Below are 17,777 nucleotides of genomic sequence, written 5' to 3'. Positions count from 1 at the left end.
AGCCACCACCAACACCCACCCCTCTCTCGGCGAACCTCAGATCCTCAACGTCTCCTGTGACGGGCAGTGGTCACGGAAACACAGAGAGCGAGGCGAAGGGAAGACCCGCTGAGGAGGGGGAAACGTGCGCTAAGCCATTTTCTTGGAGGGAGCCAGTGTCGTTGATGGGAAGAGGATGCATTGCGGGCTGCTGGAGGAGCCTGATATGGATTCCACAGGTTAGTCACCTCTGTTTGTGCCGGCTCTGCCTTCGCCTGGATGTGGTGAGAGAATCGGCGTCCGCTCGGGAACATTGTTCACGCTTCTGCTGCTGGGAACTCTGCAAGTCTCAAACTTTCTCCAGAGTCTTTTAGAGGAAGTGTCTGGATGTTTGAGTGACGATTTCACCCGTTTTTCCTCATTTATTTGATCTCAAAATTTGAGCTGTTCGTGGTGGACGGTGTTTTTTTTAGTTGTAAGCTGTCATGGGAGGTGGTGTTGTGGTTTAGTACGAACTCATCTACTGGTTAAAGAAAAATCAAGGAAGTTAATCAGTGTATGAAATAGTCTTTGGTTTCTTTAAAATTTGCTCGGCCCGATTGCTGCTGGCAGTTTTTTTTTTTTTTTTAAAGCATCTATTTAATTTAACTAATTAAAAAAACATTATAAAGGGAAGAAAAAAACTAACAACAAACACACATCATGGTGCACTTTAAAGTGTTATACACCTGCTTTTTTTTTTTTTAGCTTACTTTTCGGGTAAGCCCAAAATTGGGAAAACGGAATAAGCATTAGCAGTAAATTAACTGAAAACTGGAAGAAAAAAAAAAACAGTAAGGATTTATCAGTAAAATATATTGCTTTATATATATATTGTTTGTATTGGTTTATGGTATAGGGTTAGTAAAAATAAAAGTGCTTTATTTAGCTTTAAAAAAAACATTAAGGATTAATGCCCAATCTAGGACATTAAATTAAAATCAAGCTAATTATACAGCTTTATGAGTTTGTTTTTTATCTGCTGACGTGACATTTGTTAAAATTAAGACAGGTGATAAACTGAATTTTAACTTTGGTTACTTTCATTTAGCCTTAGACTAAAAAAAATACTATCTACTTATTAGTATACTGGTGTAGTGTAGGGTAGTTTAGTCTTTAATAAATGAGCTAACATCCGTTTCACTTGTTGATCAAATTTAATCCAATTATTTAGATCCCCAACTTATCTGTGCCTGTGGCAAATGAAGCTTGGGATTTGAGCCTCTGTGGAGAATTAGCATCACTTCAGTGGACTCACTTTTTGATGTCCAGGGTTTGGCTTTTTTAGATGGACATGACCAGTAGAAAATAGATCTACACAAAATTAGCCAGTATGATGATTAGAGATGTCAGAATCTGTATTTGAAGGCTGTTGGTGACACTGGTGGTGTTTTATTGATCGTCAAAATGCAAATGCACAAGCTGTTTTTCTTAATAGTGTAATAATTTGCATATTATGTAGAATAACTTTAACACCCTGTTAATGTTAATGCTGATGATGATGATAACAATATTAATTTGGACTATTATAGGGTAAGCTATTCATAATAATTATAGTATTTTGTTCATGGCATATTTATCATAACGTAGAAAAAAACCCAAAAGTAATCCTCAGTTCCTGCATGTCTGTTGTGAGCGCGCTCAGTCTGTTACTGCGGAGCGATGGGACACTAATGGCAGTCTGACCTTTTCTCTGAGCACGTGCCGCACATCTAGGTGTAGATTCTTCATCTAGTCAAAACTTCTAAGTCCCTAAAACTTTTCAATTTCTGTGACCTCCTCTGAAAACCCCCCTTTGACTGGACCGAGCAGGTCGCCTTGCCAACAGTCTGTCCTGGCAACTGCTGCTATGGTGATTGTTGTCAATTCCCATGCGGAAAAAAGGGATTTACATGACTTCAAGAAATATTATGTGGTGTGTTTTTTTTTGTTGTTGGGTTTTTTTTTGTTTTGTTGTTGTTTTTTTGTTCAAGGGGTTGGGGAAGTAACAGTGTTTACATAGTTTTACTTAAGCACTGTACTTAACTACATGTCTGAGATAGTTTAGTTTAGTATTTCCATTTTAGGGTACATAATACTTTTTCACTAAATTTCAAGTCAAATATCCTACTTTTTACTCCACGGTGCTTTTTAACACTTGCAGTTACTTAGTAGCTACTGTGAAGAAAAAGGTTTTGCAAACAAACCAGTTCAGAAAAATATCACTGAAACTTTGAGCCCGAGGGGAAAGAGGAGGTCATCAGAATAAGTCTTCCAGCTTATTAACTATGGAAAAGTGATTGATTAATAAAGAATGCTTCCTTGCACTGAAGTAAACAGGCATTTTATAAAACATGTACTTTTTGCTACTTCATTACATTTAAATAGCAAATACCTCAATACTTTTCTTTAAAAAATGAAAAAAAGAATTTAAATGGAGTGCCTTTCTATCAGGCTATTTCTACATGAAAGTTTTTGTGCTTTCCTGCCGCTCTGTCCCAGAAAGGACACCAGTTGAGCTATTTCTAAGTAGAAATTAAAACAGGACAATGGCCTCTATTCCAGCAGGCCGGCCCAGCAATGTGCGCAGGCTCTTTTGGGCAAGTGTGTACGCTTGTAGTCCCCCCAGGAACAATGCAGGATTCCTGCCGTTTTGGTGAAAACATCTCAAATAGAGCCATGGCCGCACTAGTGGCCATACAATCGATTGTTGTCAACTCGCCCCGTCACATTAGTGACATTTAAAGTGTCTGTATAGGCAGCGATTTGCACTGTTTATATAAATACAGCCATGGCTCTATTCTACAGCTGAACAAAATGAGTCATTCAGGAAGGGAGTTTTAAAAGTGACACCTGTTGCAGTTTCAATGTAAATGCATTTTAAAAAAAACGTAAGTAAAACTGCTGTAATATATAGGACAAATAGCCCAAAAACTGCTTTAAACTGATGTTTTGGCTAGATGGCAGTTGATAGGCCCACAGTGAAATTCTTGAGTCACATTCTTATGACCAAATGCATCAGTCTAAATAAGTGAAATAAGCTAAGTGATATGGTCCCATATTTTTTCTGAGTTGCATTAAAAAAGTGTTATATTTCATAAGTCCCTACAGGTTGTGCTGTGTTTGAACTGTGGCCCATCATGTGTTTTGTAGAGAGCTGGATTGAAAGATGCCTCATTGAGAGTGAGAGCAAGCGATACTCCAGTCACACCTCCCTGGGGAATATGTCCAATGATGAAAGTAAGCATTCCACTGAGACAAAACTACTGAAACGACAAATTAGTGTTGTAAATTTGATGTTTGAAATAATTCCATAGCCTTCATTCATGCATATGATAGTTGATGTATAGTGTCTAGTACAGTATATGTTATTAAGCCATATGTGCAGGCATTACTGCAGCTATTGCGCCTATAGCATAAAATAATAATAATAATTTCAAAAAAGTTGAAGTTTTCATGATATGTTTGCCCATTATTGTGTTGGTTATATAAACATTAATTTGTGCCATTAGTGCCACATGTGTGTTGTCACTCATTTGGGCCTAATAACAATAATTTTGCCTTAGAAACCAAAATGTTTTGTGTGTTATAGATGAAGAAAAAGAAAATAACAGAGCTTCTAAACCGCATTCGACACCGGCTACTCTGGAGTGGTAAGTTGTTGTTTTTTTTTTAAACATTTCTGTGTTTTTTGTTCTTGAGTAATATGTAAAAATACAATGACAAAATGCAAATGTATAAAATTGTTTCAAACTACAGCAATGAAATGCACTTATGGGGATTTCAGGCACAAATTCCCCATCTTGTTCTAAAAAAAACCCTCCTACACATTTAGTGAGTCGACGTTTCATTAATCATCACGGCTTTTAACTTCAACTTTCCACTTACATTGTGGAACGCCAAACAAATGTCCATGAAAAGTCTGAATGTCAAGCATTTAGAATCTGGTGAGGGTCAAAATTATATATTTTACCGGCGCTATGTTTGTCTTTTTTTGTAATTCCCAGTAAAAATTCACGGTGGTAACATTTACATTTAAATTGTTGGTGAAAGATTTTATAATATTTTCAAACCAAGATTTATTTTTAGCCATGTTAGATATCAAAAATGCATTTCTCTGTGAATAGTTTTACATGACCTACCTGGGTCAAGTGATATGGATTCTTAGAGATACTTAGTAATGTTATGAGTAATATATTTGATCAGACATAAAGGTAAAGTGGTTTGAGGATTCCAATTTCTCCTCACACCGCTTCTTTTATGTCCCGCTTCTTCATCCAAATGTAAATATTGGACTGGGAAAAAAAATGATTTAGTGTTGATATAAGGATTTACATTATGTGACAGTGAGCCACAAATGCAGATGCATTTTTTGATATAATCATTTCTGCTTTTGTTGTAAAAAAAACAGTTTTGAGTTACAACAGGATAAGGAATTTGGAAAATCTTATTTGGCTTCTTCAAGACGTAATCTTTCATCAGATTATACACCTAGAATTAAAGCAACAAATATTTATATACAGAAATACGTTATCTTGTCATATTTTGTATCGTTGTGCATTTTCAGTCTTTTGATATTGTGATGGTGAAAAATTAAACTTTGAGGCAGACGTTATCTGGATAAAAAATAAACTCGGATGTAATTTTTGGCTGCATGTATTGAAAGAGTTTTGACTGAATGCTGTCTTGAAAATAATCTATTTTTGATGGGAAAAAAACTGAAAGTCAAACTTTTACAATACAAACTGTAATAGATTGTTTATGAACGCAGTGCTATCGCATCACAGCCGGTGCAGTGTTACAGGTAACTTAGCTCAGAAATATAACCCAGTCTAAAAAAAATCATACTTCCTTTTTTTTTTTTTACTATTCCAAATAGTCGCTTGTGAAAATATACATTTCAAATTCCTGTCATGATTTTCCTCTGGAAAATGTTGTATTTGTAGTATGGTGCATGAAAATAGACACAATTCTGTTTTCCTGGGTTCTTTTTAGCGTATTTACTTTATCTAAGCTGCTCTAATCTACATAGATGTCTTCCTGTCTGAAAACATCCGCATCCACTTCAAGAATATACTTGACAGTGGTATAGCACAATATGCTTCTTCTAGTGAAAACACATTTGATTCAAATTAAACACTGAAAAAGATGCACTCTTTAGGCTAATTGCCTCTCTACATGTTTTACATCAGATACCACTCTGATCAATCACTGTCTGTCTCCAAAGTAAAGCGAGAAACAGCTTATCATGCAATACTGTGCTGTCATCAAATAGACGACTCTTAAATAATTGCATTGCGTCCTTTTACTGACATGCATGTTGTCTGGTTGATTTAAATTTCCTTATGCACATGGTTCCTACACATTTACAAGTAAAAGTAAAATTACATTAGTTTTCCATGTTTTTTCCCCGGAATGCCACAATCATATCAATCCTGTTTAAAAACTCTTTGATTCACTCATTACTCGCTAGATTCCATCTCTTTTATAATAACAGTGCTCGAACACCAATATTTTCTTTTTTTGGGTCACTGATGAAGCTCGTTGTCTCTTGCAGGCTAGAAGAGAACTATGAGATAGCTGAAGGTGTGTGTATCCCCCGGAGTGCCCTCTACATGCACTACCTGGACTTCAGTGAGAAGCAGGACACGCAGCCCGTCAACGCAGCCAGCTTTGGAAAGGTACGACTCAACCTCCAGCCAAGCAGACGGTTAAACAGTCTGGAAGAATATCTGTGAGTGTTGCGGTGACACAACAGGCTGAAATGTCTGAGGTGGAGCAGTGACTGTAAGTGTGTGTCGATGCCCATCCTCCGTGTTTTCAAGTAATAGAAATTGTATTGGCACATGGACGCTGTGTCGTTCTCACCTTTTATAGGAGTTATATGTAATATCTCAGATCATTTTGGAATATTATTTTATGTCTTAAGATATTTGATAGCCATTTGGTGCTGATTCGTCACTCCCACAGGCTTCCAGTGTAACTCAAAATCTACTTTAAACACCTTGAAAACCCACAAATACATTTGATGAAAGTGCCGAGGTAACTTCTGTAGTGTCACTCTCTAAAAAGTCTCTCCAGTAATGATACAACATCTGGGAGAGTAATTCTAAAAAAAAAAAAAAGGTGACACCACTGAGGTTAGCATGGCATTCTCTCGAAATGAAAATGGAGATTTATTTTGGCTTTTCGGGGTGTTTAATGTAGGTTTAAAGATGTATTGAAACTTTGAGAGGAATCCCAAAGAAAATTGGCTACAGAATTTGCTTTGATAATATGCCGGCGCAACCAAACCGCCTTTTCTGGGATCGGGGTGCTGGTTCAAAAAGGCAAACTTGAGTGAAGATTTCTGTCTTCCTGCAACGTGGAGTTCTTCCCTCAAGTTTGTCTACAGAATATCTGAACACTGGAAATACACGCCGAGCTGCGGTCTGACGTAAGAACTCTTATGAAGGCAATAATCACATAGAATCAAGCTGCCGTGGTTCAAAAATACTGGTGTTCTCTTTTCATGAGGCAAATACGTCAACAGTCTGACCATTTTACGCATGGATCGTTTTTGTGCCGCTGCTGGTGTTGAAGTAGCTGAAGTTTACTCAGCTCGAGTTCAGTGTGCAGCGAAGCTCTGCGGTCGCTCTCCCCGAAACCCACTGAACACATAATCTAGAGCCAAAGGAGATGTGCTCGCCTCTGTTCCCACAACCCCGAGAAGTTCCTCAATCTACCTACCCCCAGCCACCCCCTGCACCCCGGACCCCGGCCCCAACCCCCAGCTCAGCCCCCCCCCCCCTCCGCCCCTCCGCAGCTCCTGTCGGAAGATATTGAAAAAGAGAAGGGGCCTGGATTAATGTGTAATTAAAGGAAATTTGGAAGGGTGAGATGTTGCGGAATGTTAGATCAGTGGCTGGAGCAGTGTGGGGTGTCCTTTAGGAAGGCTTCATTGATTCAGGACAAAAAAACGAGAGAGGGCCCGGGCTGCCTCCCTGTCTGCTCATTTATCAAGCGGGGCCTGACAGAAACTTCACAGCTTGGCCTCTTTTTTCATCCCACACAATGGAGAGCTACACTGTTTGCTAAAGTTTCTGCACCGGGAGCTGGACCAAGGAGCCAATCTCTTGGACAAAAAGAGAGGAAAGGAAGAAGGAGGGAGTGGAAAAGAGAGAGAGCAAGAAGGAGTGAGGGGGGAGGGAGGATGGGGGGTATAGGGGGGAGGGCAGATTTTTAAGAGATTGTTGATATAGGGGGGAAAAAAAGTAATACCCCTGGACTTGTCATAAATGGATGGCTCCCAAAGCCTTTTTCTCGCAGACCTCCCTGGGGCTAAAGCTATGGGAATTTCACAAAGTTCCGCTTCTAATGGACGTTATTAAGCTCAGTCTCAGTACTGAAGATACTGTATTTTCTTTTCACTAATGTATAATGTGTATTAGAGTAAAATAACACCCTAGCTCTGTGTTGAATTCAGTAGTGTTTTCCCCCTTTGAGTGAATCAAATACAAACAAGTTTATATTTTATAAAGATCTTGTTTGGCCCCTTCTGTCACCCGTTTTCATCTCCCTTTTCTCTTTTCTTATTCTTGACTGAATTACTGTGGAAAGATGGTGTGAATTCCCTCGCCTTTTTAAAAGAAAAAAAAAGCACAGTGATAAATCCATGTCCAGCAGTTCGCCATGCAGTCACAAAACACTGACAACCTTTTCTCTCTTCCACTGAACAGATTATAAGACAACAGTTTCCAGCGCTGACTACCAGAAGACTGGGGACGAGGGGGCAGTCAAAGTAAGTTACTGCTTGTTATTTGACTTGAGATACTTTGAGTTTTCATCAGAAATGAAATGGCCCAGACCCTCTTTTACTGCCAATGAAAGGAAATGGAGTGTTGTTCTCAGTTTAGTGGCTCTGCTCTCCTCTGCTTTCCTCGGCTGTCCGCAAAAGCAGCAAAGCTCACAGATTTTAGCAAAAAACTCCTTTTTGATGAGAATGAATTTAATGTTTTTCTCTGAATTACATCAGTATGTCATGTAATTGATATAATATAGTCATGTTTAGTGTGATTGTTTTTTAGTTTTTTTCCCCCGTCATTTTCTGTAGACTATAGTAGTTCTCATACTTGTATTTGGTTGTCAAAAAGGCGTTGTGCACCTCAGCTGTGAACCCTCCGTTCTCCTCAGGTACCACTACTATGGCATCGCGGTGAAGGAGAGCTCTCAGTATTATGACGTGATGTACTCCAAAAAGGGAGCGGCATGGGTGAACGAGACGGGGAAGAAAGAGGTCACGAAGCAGACAGTGGCGTATTCACCACGATCCAAACTGGGGACGCTCCTGCCAGAGTTTCCAAATGTCAAAGACCTAAATTTGCCCGCCAGCCTGCCAGAAGAGAGGGTAAACAGGACTTTTAAAAGTCCATCCTTACAGCCCCCCTCTGCCTGCCATCTCACCATCTCTGTGCCCCCTCTGGCTCCAGCCTTTTATCTGCCCCGGGACCTTCACTGGGTTTACGTTTAGAGAAGGACCTTGAGGATTTATACGCTGGCTCCTCACTAACTCTTAATCTTTTGGGGAGATAATAAGATCCAGCAATGGACAAAGGACAGGCACTAGCTGTCCGGCTTTAAAAGGGGGGCCATGATTTTAAATGGTTTGTGTGTTGCTGATCTCTAAAGCTTGTTTTATATAACTCCGCTCCAGCCTAGACCTGTAACAGGTATTTATTGGTGCACATGCTTTGTTCAAGATTTATTTTCTTGTTTTTGTATCAGTCTTTTAGTGGCCCAAAAGAGAAAAAGCTATTAAGTTTGTGATATATTTAGATTAATGCTCTGTTCTTGCCCACAGGTGTCAACCTTTATCATGATGTACAGAACGCACTGTCAGAGGATACTAGACACGGTCATTCGTGCCAACTTTGATGAGGCAAGGATTATTCTGTTAAACCATGTTTTTTACTCCTTTAATTTCTCATTTCTTCCGTTTTACCAACTTCCATTTTATCAAAATAAAAGCCCAAAATAGAGCCCTTAAATGAGGAAAAAGTTAACTAAGGAAAATGCTCACTAGTTCAACTTTTATCTCCTAAAAATATTGATTATTATGTTACATCCAGGTCCAAAGCTTCCTGCTGCACTTCTGGCAGGGCATGCCGCCCCACATGCTCCCTGTCCTCGGCTCCTCCACGGTGGTTAACATTGTCGGTGTCTGTGACTCCATCCTCTACAAGGCCATCTCTGGGGTGCTGATGCCCACCGTCCTGCAAGCACTGCCTGACAGGTGAGCGAGTGTCACATCTTCACTCTCAAAATGAATGAATACTGTACCGCTGCCCTTCTAATACTGGACCGCTGTTAGTGAAGGTTAACCAGCAGAACAGGGTGTGCCTAGCTGTTGACTTAATACAGAAGCTTATCTTTATTTGTGCAATGTTCAGTGTAAAATAAAGCTGCTGCTTTGGCACTACAAATGTCATGGTAATCATTTAGTTCAGTGAAATGAGCTGTGTGCCAATGTTCATGTTTACCTTGCATGGAAGTGTTCCAGCTGATGGTAAAGTTGTATATCATTTAATCTTGGTTAAAGTAAATGTCAGGGAAATGTGTCAATATCAATAGAAATTGCACTTTACACTGCAAATTTTTAAGCAGTATAAAGAGAGCTCATTAGGAAAATTTAATGAATAATGTGTGGTATCTAAAGCAAATATTGTGTTTCTGTTTTCCCTCATCCATCCAGTTTGACTCAGGTTATTCGAAAATTTGCCAAACAGCTTGATGAGTGGCTTAAAATAGCACTTCACGACCTACCTGAAAACCTGAGGAATATCAAGTTTGAATGTAAGTGGCTACTTTATAAAATGCACTCATATCATCAACATGGTTTACATTTTGAGATTATGGATGATGCACTTTTATCTTGCTTGAGCATGACGATTATAGAGTAAAACATATTTTCTCTCCTTTTTTATTTCCAGTATCCAGAAGATTTTCTCAGATTCTAAAGCGGCAAACATCATTAAACCATCTATGTCAGGTGCCTATCATCCTGCGGATTTAATAAAATCCATATGAACAAATACGGCTGATAAGGCGATATGGGTATGCTCGTGTCAGTAATATAGGTCCGGTCGATTTATCTGTCCCCAGGCATCGCGAACTGTGATACACAGTGCCGACATCACGTTTCAAATGCTGGAGGACTGGAGGAATGTGGACTTGAACAGCATCACCAAGCAGACACTTTACACCATGGAGGACTCACGAGAGGAGCACAGGCGGCTTATTATCCACTGTAAGTTGAAAAACGGGTGTGTGTTTGTGAGTCTTAGCTAACCCGATTCCACTCCAACACACACACTTAAGTGCTGAGCCTCTTTTCGCTTGCAAAGCCCAGATAGAGAAATACACTTTACTTCCACACAAGCAGATAGCGCTCAAATAACCCACCGAGGGACAATCATTCCCACGGCCGGGAAAGTCAAGCATTAATGATGGAGACCAAAAGGTTAAACAAGTTCACTCTCCTCTGAAACACCCTGCGGAGCATCTCCAATTCACTCCAGTGTCGCTCCTCAGAGCGGGTCCCGACGGGATCAGAGGTCACAGATATGCAGGAGTCGACGCATAAAGACGCCATTCGCACTCTCGCTCCAAATCTAATCGTTTTTCTGGTTGCTAATTAATGCCCAGAGTTTCATCTGTCTCCCTGCAAATAGTGTTGTCAAGTGTTGTGGTATGAAACTGAATGAAACTGATGTGTGGTAGTAGTATGTAACGTGTTTGTTATGAAGCTGCAGCGTCTCATGGCCTCCCTCCTGTCACAGTGTATCAGGAGTTTGACCGTCTGTTGGAGGAGCAGTCTCCCATTGAGGCCTACATTGAGTGGCTAGACTCCATGGTGGACCGCTGTGTAGTCAAGGTCAGGAAGAAAATACTCTTTCTTTTTTTGTTGTTTTTTTTGTTCACTCATTTGGGAAACAGGGTGCTAATAGTTGCTCTGACTCTGACTTTTTAATAGAGCACATGTAAATATTTCCCATTTTTATGCTACATTTTCCCCATTAGATGCCGAGAAGTGACTTTAAATGAATGTTTGAAGTGTTTGTACAGCAGAACTCTGACAATTATGCTTAAAAAAGAAAAAGACACCTGCAATTCAAAGCCACTTGTCTCTCCATGTCTTTCTTACAGAGGCACTTAGGTTGCAATCCCCCTAGTTAATGATGTCTTCAAGCTTCCCATTTGCAGCCATTATGTGCCAGATATGGGCTTGTAAAATTTGGTTGCCCCGGCAACGTCTTGGACTAGCCAGACAATAGTTCAATAGGAAGGCGTGTCCCCAGGGGCAAATTAAATAGTTGACTTGTTGACATGTTTTTCGTTCCTGAGGGTTAAGCCCCAATACGGACCTAGGGGTTAATTCTACCCCGGCATCCCAACCCTTCCCCCTCTTTTCTCATGGAAATGTTCTCTCTAGGTGGCGGGGAAGAGGCCCGGGTGCCTGAAGAAGGTGGCCCAACAGTTCCTGCTGATGTGGTCGTGCTTCGGTACCAGAGTCATCCGGGACATGACCCTCCACAGTGCACCCAGCTTTGGTGAGTGGATAATACTCTTGTCTGTCATGCTGTTCCCTTCATGCAACAGATGGGAGATGCGAGTCTTCTTGAAGGGACGGTGACATCACTAGTAGTGTATCAAGTGTATACAGAAAGTTACCACCCTAAAGTGGGTTTAGTAATTCCAGTTTTCTGTGAATCTCAACCCTAAAATAAGGAGAGTAAAGTAAAATGGTAAAATGTAAAATGGCTGCCTCTCTGGTCCCGAGTCTTTCCTTTATTAGCTTGCTGTGCATGACCAAGATTCGGAAGAAGTTAGGGGCTGTAAAAAGCGAAAGAAAAGAAAATGGCTTCTCTTCCCCCTACTTCTCTCCTTTGCCCCTGTCTGTGAATATCAAAGACACAGCTGGTTGCAGTGTTTTGATAAAGCAGGTCTCTGTGCAAAAACAGCTAATTAACAAAGGCCCCCCCTCCCCTTTCCCCGTGTGTTTGCCTGTCTTTCCATTTTATGACCAGTCAGTATTGCACCCCGTCCTCTGAATAGCCGCAAGTGTTTATTATGCGCACGGCGGCGGCAGTGACCGGCACAATGACACAATTGTGACACTCCCTTCCATGCCACAGTCTCATCTTCCATGCGACCCAGGGGTCAGCTGACATATTTTTGGCATTGACTCGGTACCAGGAAACGGCCCCGCTTGCTTCTTTTAACAACAGCAGCCCTCCTGTCATTCTGGAGGATGTGATGTCATCACTCAGATGTTTTTAGAGATGATTCAAACTAAACAGTCCATCACATATGACTGTATGTTCTGTATAGGCATTATTTTTCACCTCACCAAAACCATCACTATTAAGATGTTGGTTAGTAAGTTTTAAACATATATTCCCCATAACCTCATCATTTCTTTTTGTAGAAAATCATACATTCTCTGTATATAAATAATCCACTTTTAATCCAAGACACCCTCCTATGTGTCTGTATGCAGGTTCCTTCCACCTGATCCATCTCATGTTTGATGATTATGTGCTTTACCTGCTGGAGTCGCTGCACTGCCAGGAGAGGGCCAACGACCTGATGAGGGCCATGAAGGGAGAGGGCAGCACAGGTGAGACGGCTACCTGTCGTTCTCTTAGACACCCGCAAACAAACACTGCTGCTAACAAACATCTCTGCAGCTGGAACACAGCTGTTTACTGATGATACTGTTAACATCACTGCAGCATTTCTTCCTAACCCAATTTCTTTTGTATTTCTCAAGTATAGCCACTTCCAGCTTTCACAGCTAAAAGTGTTAGAAATGTCTTAATGCAACTATGAAAATACTCAAAAAACAAATCTGAATGTGCATATAACTGACACATTAATGGTGAGTCTCAGCAGCAGTGATGGGTGACGGTCCATGGGTGCATCTAATCCCCTTAAAAACAGTTTCTCGCCTCATTAGGAAGGGCACTTAATTAACTTCTGTTATTAATGTATTTGGAATCATACATTTTTTTTTACCTTTCATTTAAGATCATATCTCTGTTAGATGTTAGCTCAGAAGTCACTAGCGCTCTCGGAAGTGATCTTACCCATAAACTTGCCGATTTTCGCCTGTTCTCAATGATTCTTTAAAGAGGACAGTGTAGTCACATGTTAGGGAAATATTTTTTGGCCTTGAAATCTATAAAGTTTGTTTGATTGTGTTTTCAAGATGCGACTGTCACAAATCACAAATTTAGACAATTCTTAGCTTTTTTGCACATTTAGTGCTCAGCTGAGGTGATTCACTCTTATCAGTTCTAACCTTTGCTGTTACAACTCATACACTTTATTTTTCTAGAGATGCTATGCAGTAATGCCTGGAGTGTACCTATATCCAAACCTCTCTGTTATAAATGGTGGTCAATTTGAAATACATATGGTAAGAAATAAGACGTTATGAAACTCCCAACACTTAGGAGTGTTTTGGAACCAAAGTTATGAATATTGTCCCTATATTAGGCAGGTATTATCATTTTATTTAATATACATTCATACAGTATATGTGCTTTGATGTCTTATGTGTGTTTTACTAATACCCTTTAGTGTGTGTTGCCCATCCCTGCTGCATAGTATTCAGTGCATTAAATGACCTAATGGTGTGTCCCGTCTCGACACCTTGCCTCAGCAGAGAGAGAGGAGGAATTTGTGCTGACAGAAACCACACCCACCTCCTCGTCTCCAGGACCCTACTCCCCAGCTCGGTCGGTCCACTCAGTGGGCGTCCCCTCGGCCGTCTCCCCCACAGCGGCCCTGTCCCCCGAGTACACCGGAGTCACCACCACCACAGGTGAGACAGATACGGGTGGGCATCAGGCTGTCACATCAGCTATCTTGACAAGGGTCACAGGCACATAGGTTTCTCTTCGCCAACTTTTGTCTCTGTGTGCATATGTGTCTACCAGGCGCTGTTCAGTCATATACCTGGTCCCTTACATACACAGTGACAACAGCAGGCGGCTCCACTCCAGAAGGCGGACAGCAGCTGTCCTGTATGCGCAGCAGTGCTCCAGTGCCCCCTCCGTCCTCTGCCCATCGGATGCCAGTCTACGCCCACAGGGAAGAGCATGGGTAAGCCGTCTTAACATTTACATATGGTTCAATAGTTCACTTTGTTTTATCATGTGAATTTTGATGATCATCAAGACATCATTCTCAAGACATTTGTGAAACTTTTTAAATCAGGTAAACAATTTCTTCTGACCTCACCTGCCTGTTGACTTGTATTTTGTTTGCTCCCCTCTAGCTATACTGGTAGCTACAACTATGGCAGCTATGCGAACCAGCATCCGCACTCCATCCAGAGCCAGTATCCCAGTCTGGCCCATGAGCCGGCCATCCCCGCCCCCCTCCACTACTCCGCCTACCACCGCTCATCTGCACAGGTCAGTCTGGTTCAGCTCACTCTTTAAGCAACACTTTTGGACTAGTTATCCTTAGATTTCAGACTTGATGTTATTTTTTTCAGTAACTCAGGCCAGAGCACTGTATGATGAAAGCTGTATATTATGCTGTTACCCGCGCAGAGGACTGAAAGTCAATGTGACCCCAGCAAGGCAAGGGGGTCACATGATTCTAATGGTGTTAGCATTTATTAACGATGCGAGTGAATGTCATTGGGACTGAAAACATTTCTCTGAAAAATTCTGTTCAAGTCTTTCTTTGTAGTTCGCTATGTGAAATAGGAGCCTGTTTTACAACTAGCATTGTTAACAAACGCTAATCATTTCTGCCTCCAGATTAGATAACCTGAACTTTGTTGATACCTGAAGGAAAATTGGGTCACTGCTGCAGGAAAGAGGAGGATATAAAAATAGAAAAAACTTTAAGAACTTTAATTAAGATTTAAAATACAGCTCCTCATGCCTCATCACACTGTACAGAGTGACCTAATGGTTAGAGAGTCTGTCCTTTAACCGGGAAGTCTCTGGTTTGATTCCCACGACAGTCAGTGTGCCCATAAACAGCCACACGTCCCTGAAGTGTCCTTGAGCAAAACACTAAACCTTTACATGCTCACTCATTATACTTCACTCTGGATAAGAGTGTCAGCTAATGTGTAAATTGTAATTTGTAGCTCCTGTTGGCTAGAAAGAATTCTCACTATGTTAAATATATACAGTTGTTTGCAGCTGACAGATTCACAAACTTACAGTCTAGTGAAAGAGCTTATTTGCACAAGAACAGATTTACAGAGCAGATGTGCAAATGTGCAACATTGGCTATTCACATTGTAAGATATACAGATGGAAGTAACATATGCACAGAAATGTGCCCAGAAATATGTGCCAAGATGTGCTAAAATATGTAGATGTGCACAGACAGAGATCAGATTGTGAAAAGAGGGGCAGATGTACAGCGTAGTCTAGAGCAGTGCACAGAGACAGTGCAGTGCAACCAAGCTTGACAAGAAGGAGGAATGGTTGAAGCGCTTCTTGGTACACATTTAGACAATATTTCAACAGCTACAGCATTAGTGTGAGAGCTTTTTGGACGGACTGAAAGAACACCATCAGATTGGCCTCTTAAAAACCCTGAACTAAACTAAACGAGTGACTGAGTATAAAAGGATAGACTGAAGAATCAAAGATGAGAGAAACAGGTTACTGGGATGAGATGGTGCTGCAGATGCTGCAGCTCATAGACTGTTAGCCATGTAGCGAGTGGTGTGAGTTTACCCTTCTGATGGTAATTTCCTGTCAAGGGCCCTCCAGCCTCCACTGCCTTTATAGTGGGAGGAGATCAGCTGGGCCTCAGCAGTCTCAGTGTTTCTAAGTCCCTGAATCACCCTCTCCACACAGCGGAAGCAGACAGTGAAAGGTGGCTCGGCCGGGGCCAAGAGGGCCCCTGCTCTGTAACTCCCCTTCCCACTACTCAATAGTCTCTTCATCTGTTTCAGCCAGTAGCCATAGACCAGGGCAAGGGGGCGTTTATTAAAATATTGTTATTCAATGGTCTCTTTTCTGCGCGTGAACAAGAGGCAGCCGAGCCACCCGTTCTGCTCCCTGACCTGCAGTGACTGTCTTTTTCCATGCCATGATCCCTCATAATGGAATCAACTGTTGTCTGTTTATATTTAGTGAGAAAAGGGAAAAGGGTGCTACTTCCACTTTTTTCACCCTGGTCGCAGCTTAAATCGGGCACAAAGCCTGAGCTTTGTCTGCGCGTGTCGCTCGAGAGGTTGGGGATGGAGCTGAAACGAATGGAAAACTTTATCGGGTCCCCAGCTGTCCAAAATATTTTTTAAGACGGGCAGATTTAGCTGTTTTGTGATCAGTCACCATGGGCAACAAAAATAATACAGGAAAACCACTTATCGTAGTCCAGCTTTGAGATGATTACCAGAAGTGTCTAATTGTCTTAAATGCCATAATTTTCTATTTTGACCACTGTCGTACAACTTGTGGAGTAATTTCCCTTGACAGGAAATTACCGTCATAAGGGTCAATTCATACTGTACATGGGAGTCGATGAACTCCAGCTTCAAATACGACATCAGAGAGAAAAGATTTATTATAACTTTATGAAAGGCCTTAATGGGTGGGTCAGTGTGATTTTGCATCTTGTCTGAACCCCTCAGGAGTGCAGCTCATTCAGGACACTGTAATATTCAGAAACCTGGATCAAAGCTTATTCAAATTCTGAAACATTCATTTGTACGCTGCCTTTCCAGTCTAATCTGTAGTTTAAATGTTTTTTGTTGCATTTATCAACAAGAAAATTGTAACATTTGTGCACGATGTTAATTGAATATATTCTATCACCACTACATTTGCTCCTTATGCCATTTTGGCAGACCAGTTACTGTGATATCTGAAGTTATTTGGATTTTACTGCATCACCATAACTTGTTTCCATCTTTCCTCTTCTCCAGTACCAGCTCAACGGCCAGATGTCTCGAATGGAGCCTTGCTTGATGAGCAGCACTCCTCGGTTGCACCCCACACCTGTCGCCCCCCGGTGGCCAGACGTCTCACCTGCCAACAGCTGTTACACCAGCCCACCTATGCACTCATCCCGCTACGCCTCCTCTGGGGAAATGTACTCCCCTTTGGGCCCACGCAGGAACTCAGAGTATGAACACTCACAACATTTCCCTGGCTTTGCCTATATCAATGGAGAGGCCACCACAGGCTGGGCTAAATAGCCTGCAGACGCAGAGGAGCTCATCTGGACAACCATGCACATGCTACACGTCTGCCAAGATGGTGAATGCAAACCTCCCCAAGTATCTGAACGCACCCAATCAAGCTCATCAGAAAAAGAGGAGCAGAGTGAACAGTACCAATGCAAGGTGATAGGAATCATGGTCCGGAGGTACTGCCAACTTTAAATGACTCATTACATCAATCATCCAAATGATCATGATGTAGTTTGTATGATGGTTTAATGAAACTGAGCAATTGTTTTCACTGTTGGAACAAAAATATTGTTCAAATCATATAGATTGTCAAAACTGGCAGCAGAATCATTGGAAGAGTGCAATGCTCCTGCCAAGCTGTGCCTTTTTTAGGAATGTACACCTCCACCTGCCAGTGTTCCCCCCCGTCAGTCTCTGAAGTCAGCACACACATCATCCCACCAACACTCAGTCAGTAATATGTGTGACTGGTGGAACTCTGTGCTGCCAGCTGCGACTGACACCAGTACAATCCCTTAATGACACTGCTGTTTTCTCTTGGTCAACACTGTGCACCTCATCG

The 17,777-nt window shown here is 41.4% G+C and overlaps 1 protein-coding gene across 1 annotated transcript; it reads left to right on the top strand.

Annotated features, from left to right (window-relative positions):
- Positions 1-175: 175 nt before the first annotated feature.
- Positions 176-17,230, top strand: rfx4 (regulatory factor X, 4). Its single transcript, XM_071918818.2, has 18 exons — positions 176-218; positions 3,151-3,237; positions 3,590-3,650; positions 5,555-5,678; positions 7,716-7,777; positions 8,170-8,383; positions 8,837-8,914; positions 9,105-9,268; positions 9,728-9,828; positions 9,966-10,024; positions 10,138-10,282; positions 10,815-10,909; positions 11,468-11,585; positions 12,536-12,655; positions 13,703-13,864; positions 13,980-14,145; positions 14,321-14,459; positions 16,949-17,230. Exons 1-18 carry the CDS (start codon positions 176-178, stop codon positions 17,219-17,221), a joined length of 2,211 nt encoding a protein of 736 aa, XP_071774919.1. The 3' UTR covers positions 17,222-17,230.
- The last annotated feature ends 547 nt before the right edge of the window (positions 17,231-17,777 follow it).

The sequence above is a fragment of the Centroberyx gerrardi genome, chromosome 4, assembly GCF_048128805.1.
Source record: "Centroberyx gerrardi isolate f3 chromosome 4, fCenGer3.hap1.cur.20231027, whole genome shotgun sequence".
Taxonomy (NCBI): domain Eukaryota; kingdom Metazoa; phylum Chordata; class Actinopteri; order Beryciformes; family Berycidae; genus Centroberyx; species Centroberyx gerrardi.
This window is presented reverse-complemented; position numbering and strand designations above follow the sequence as displayed.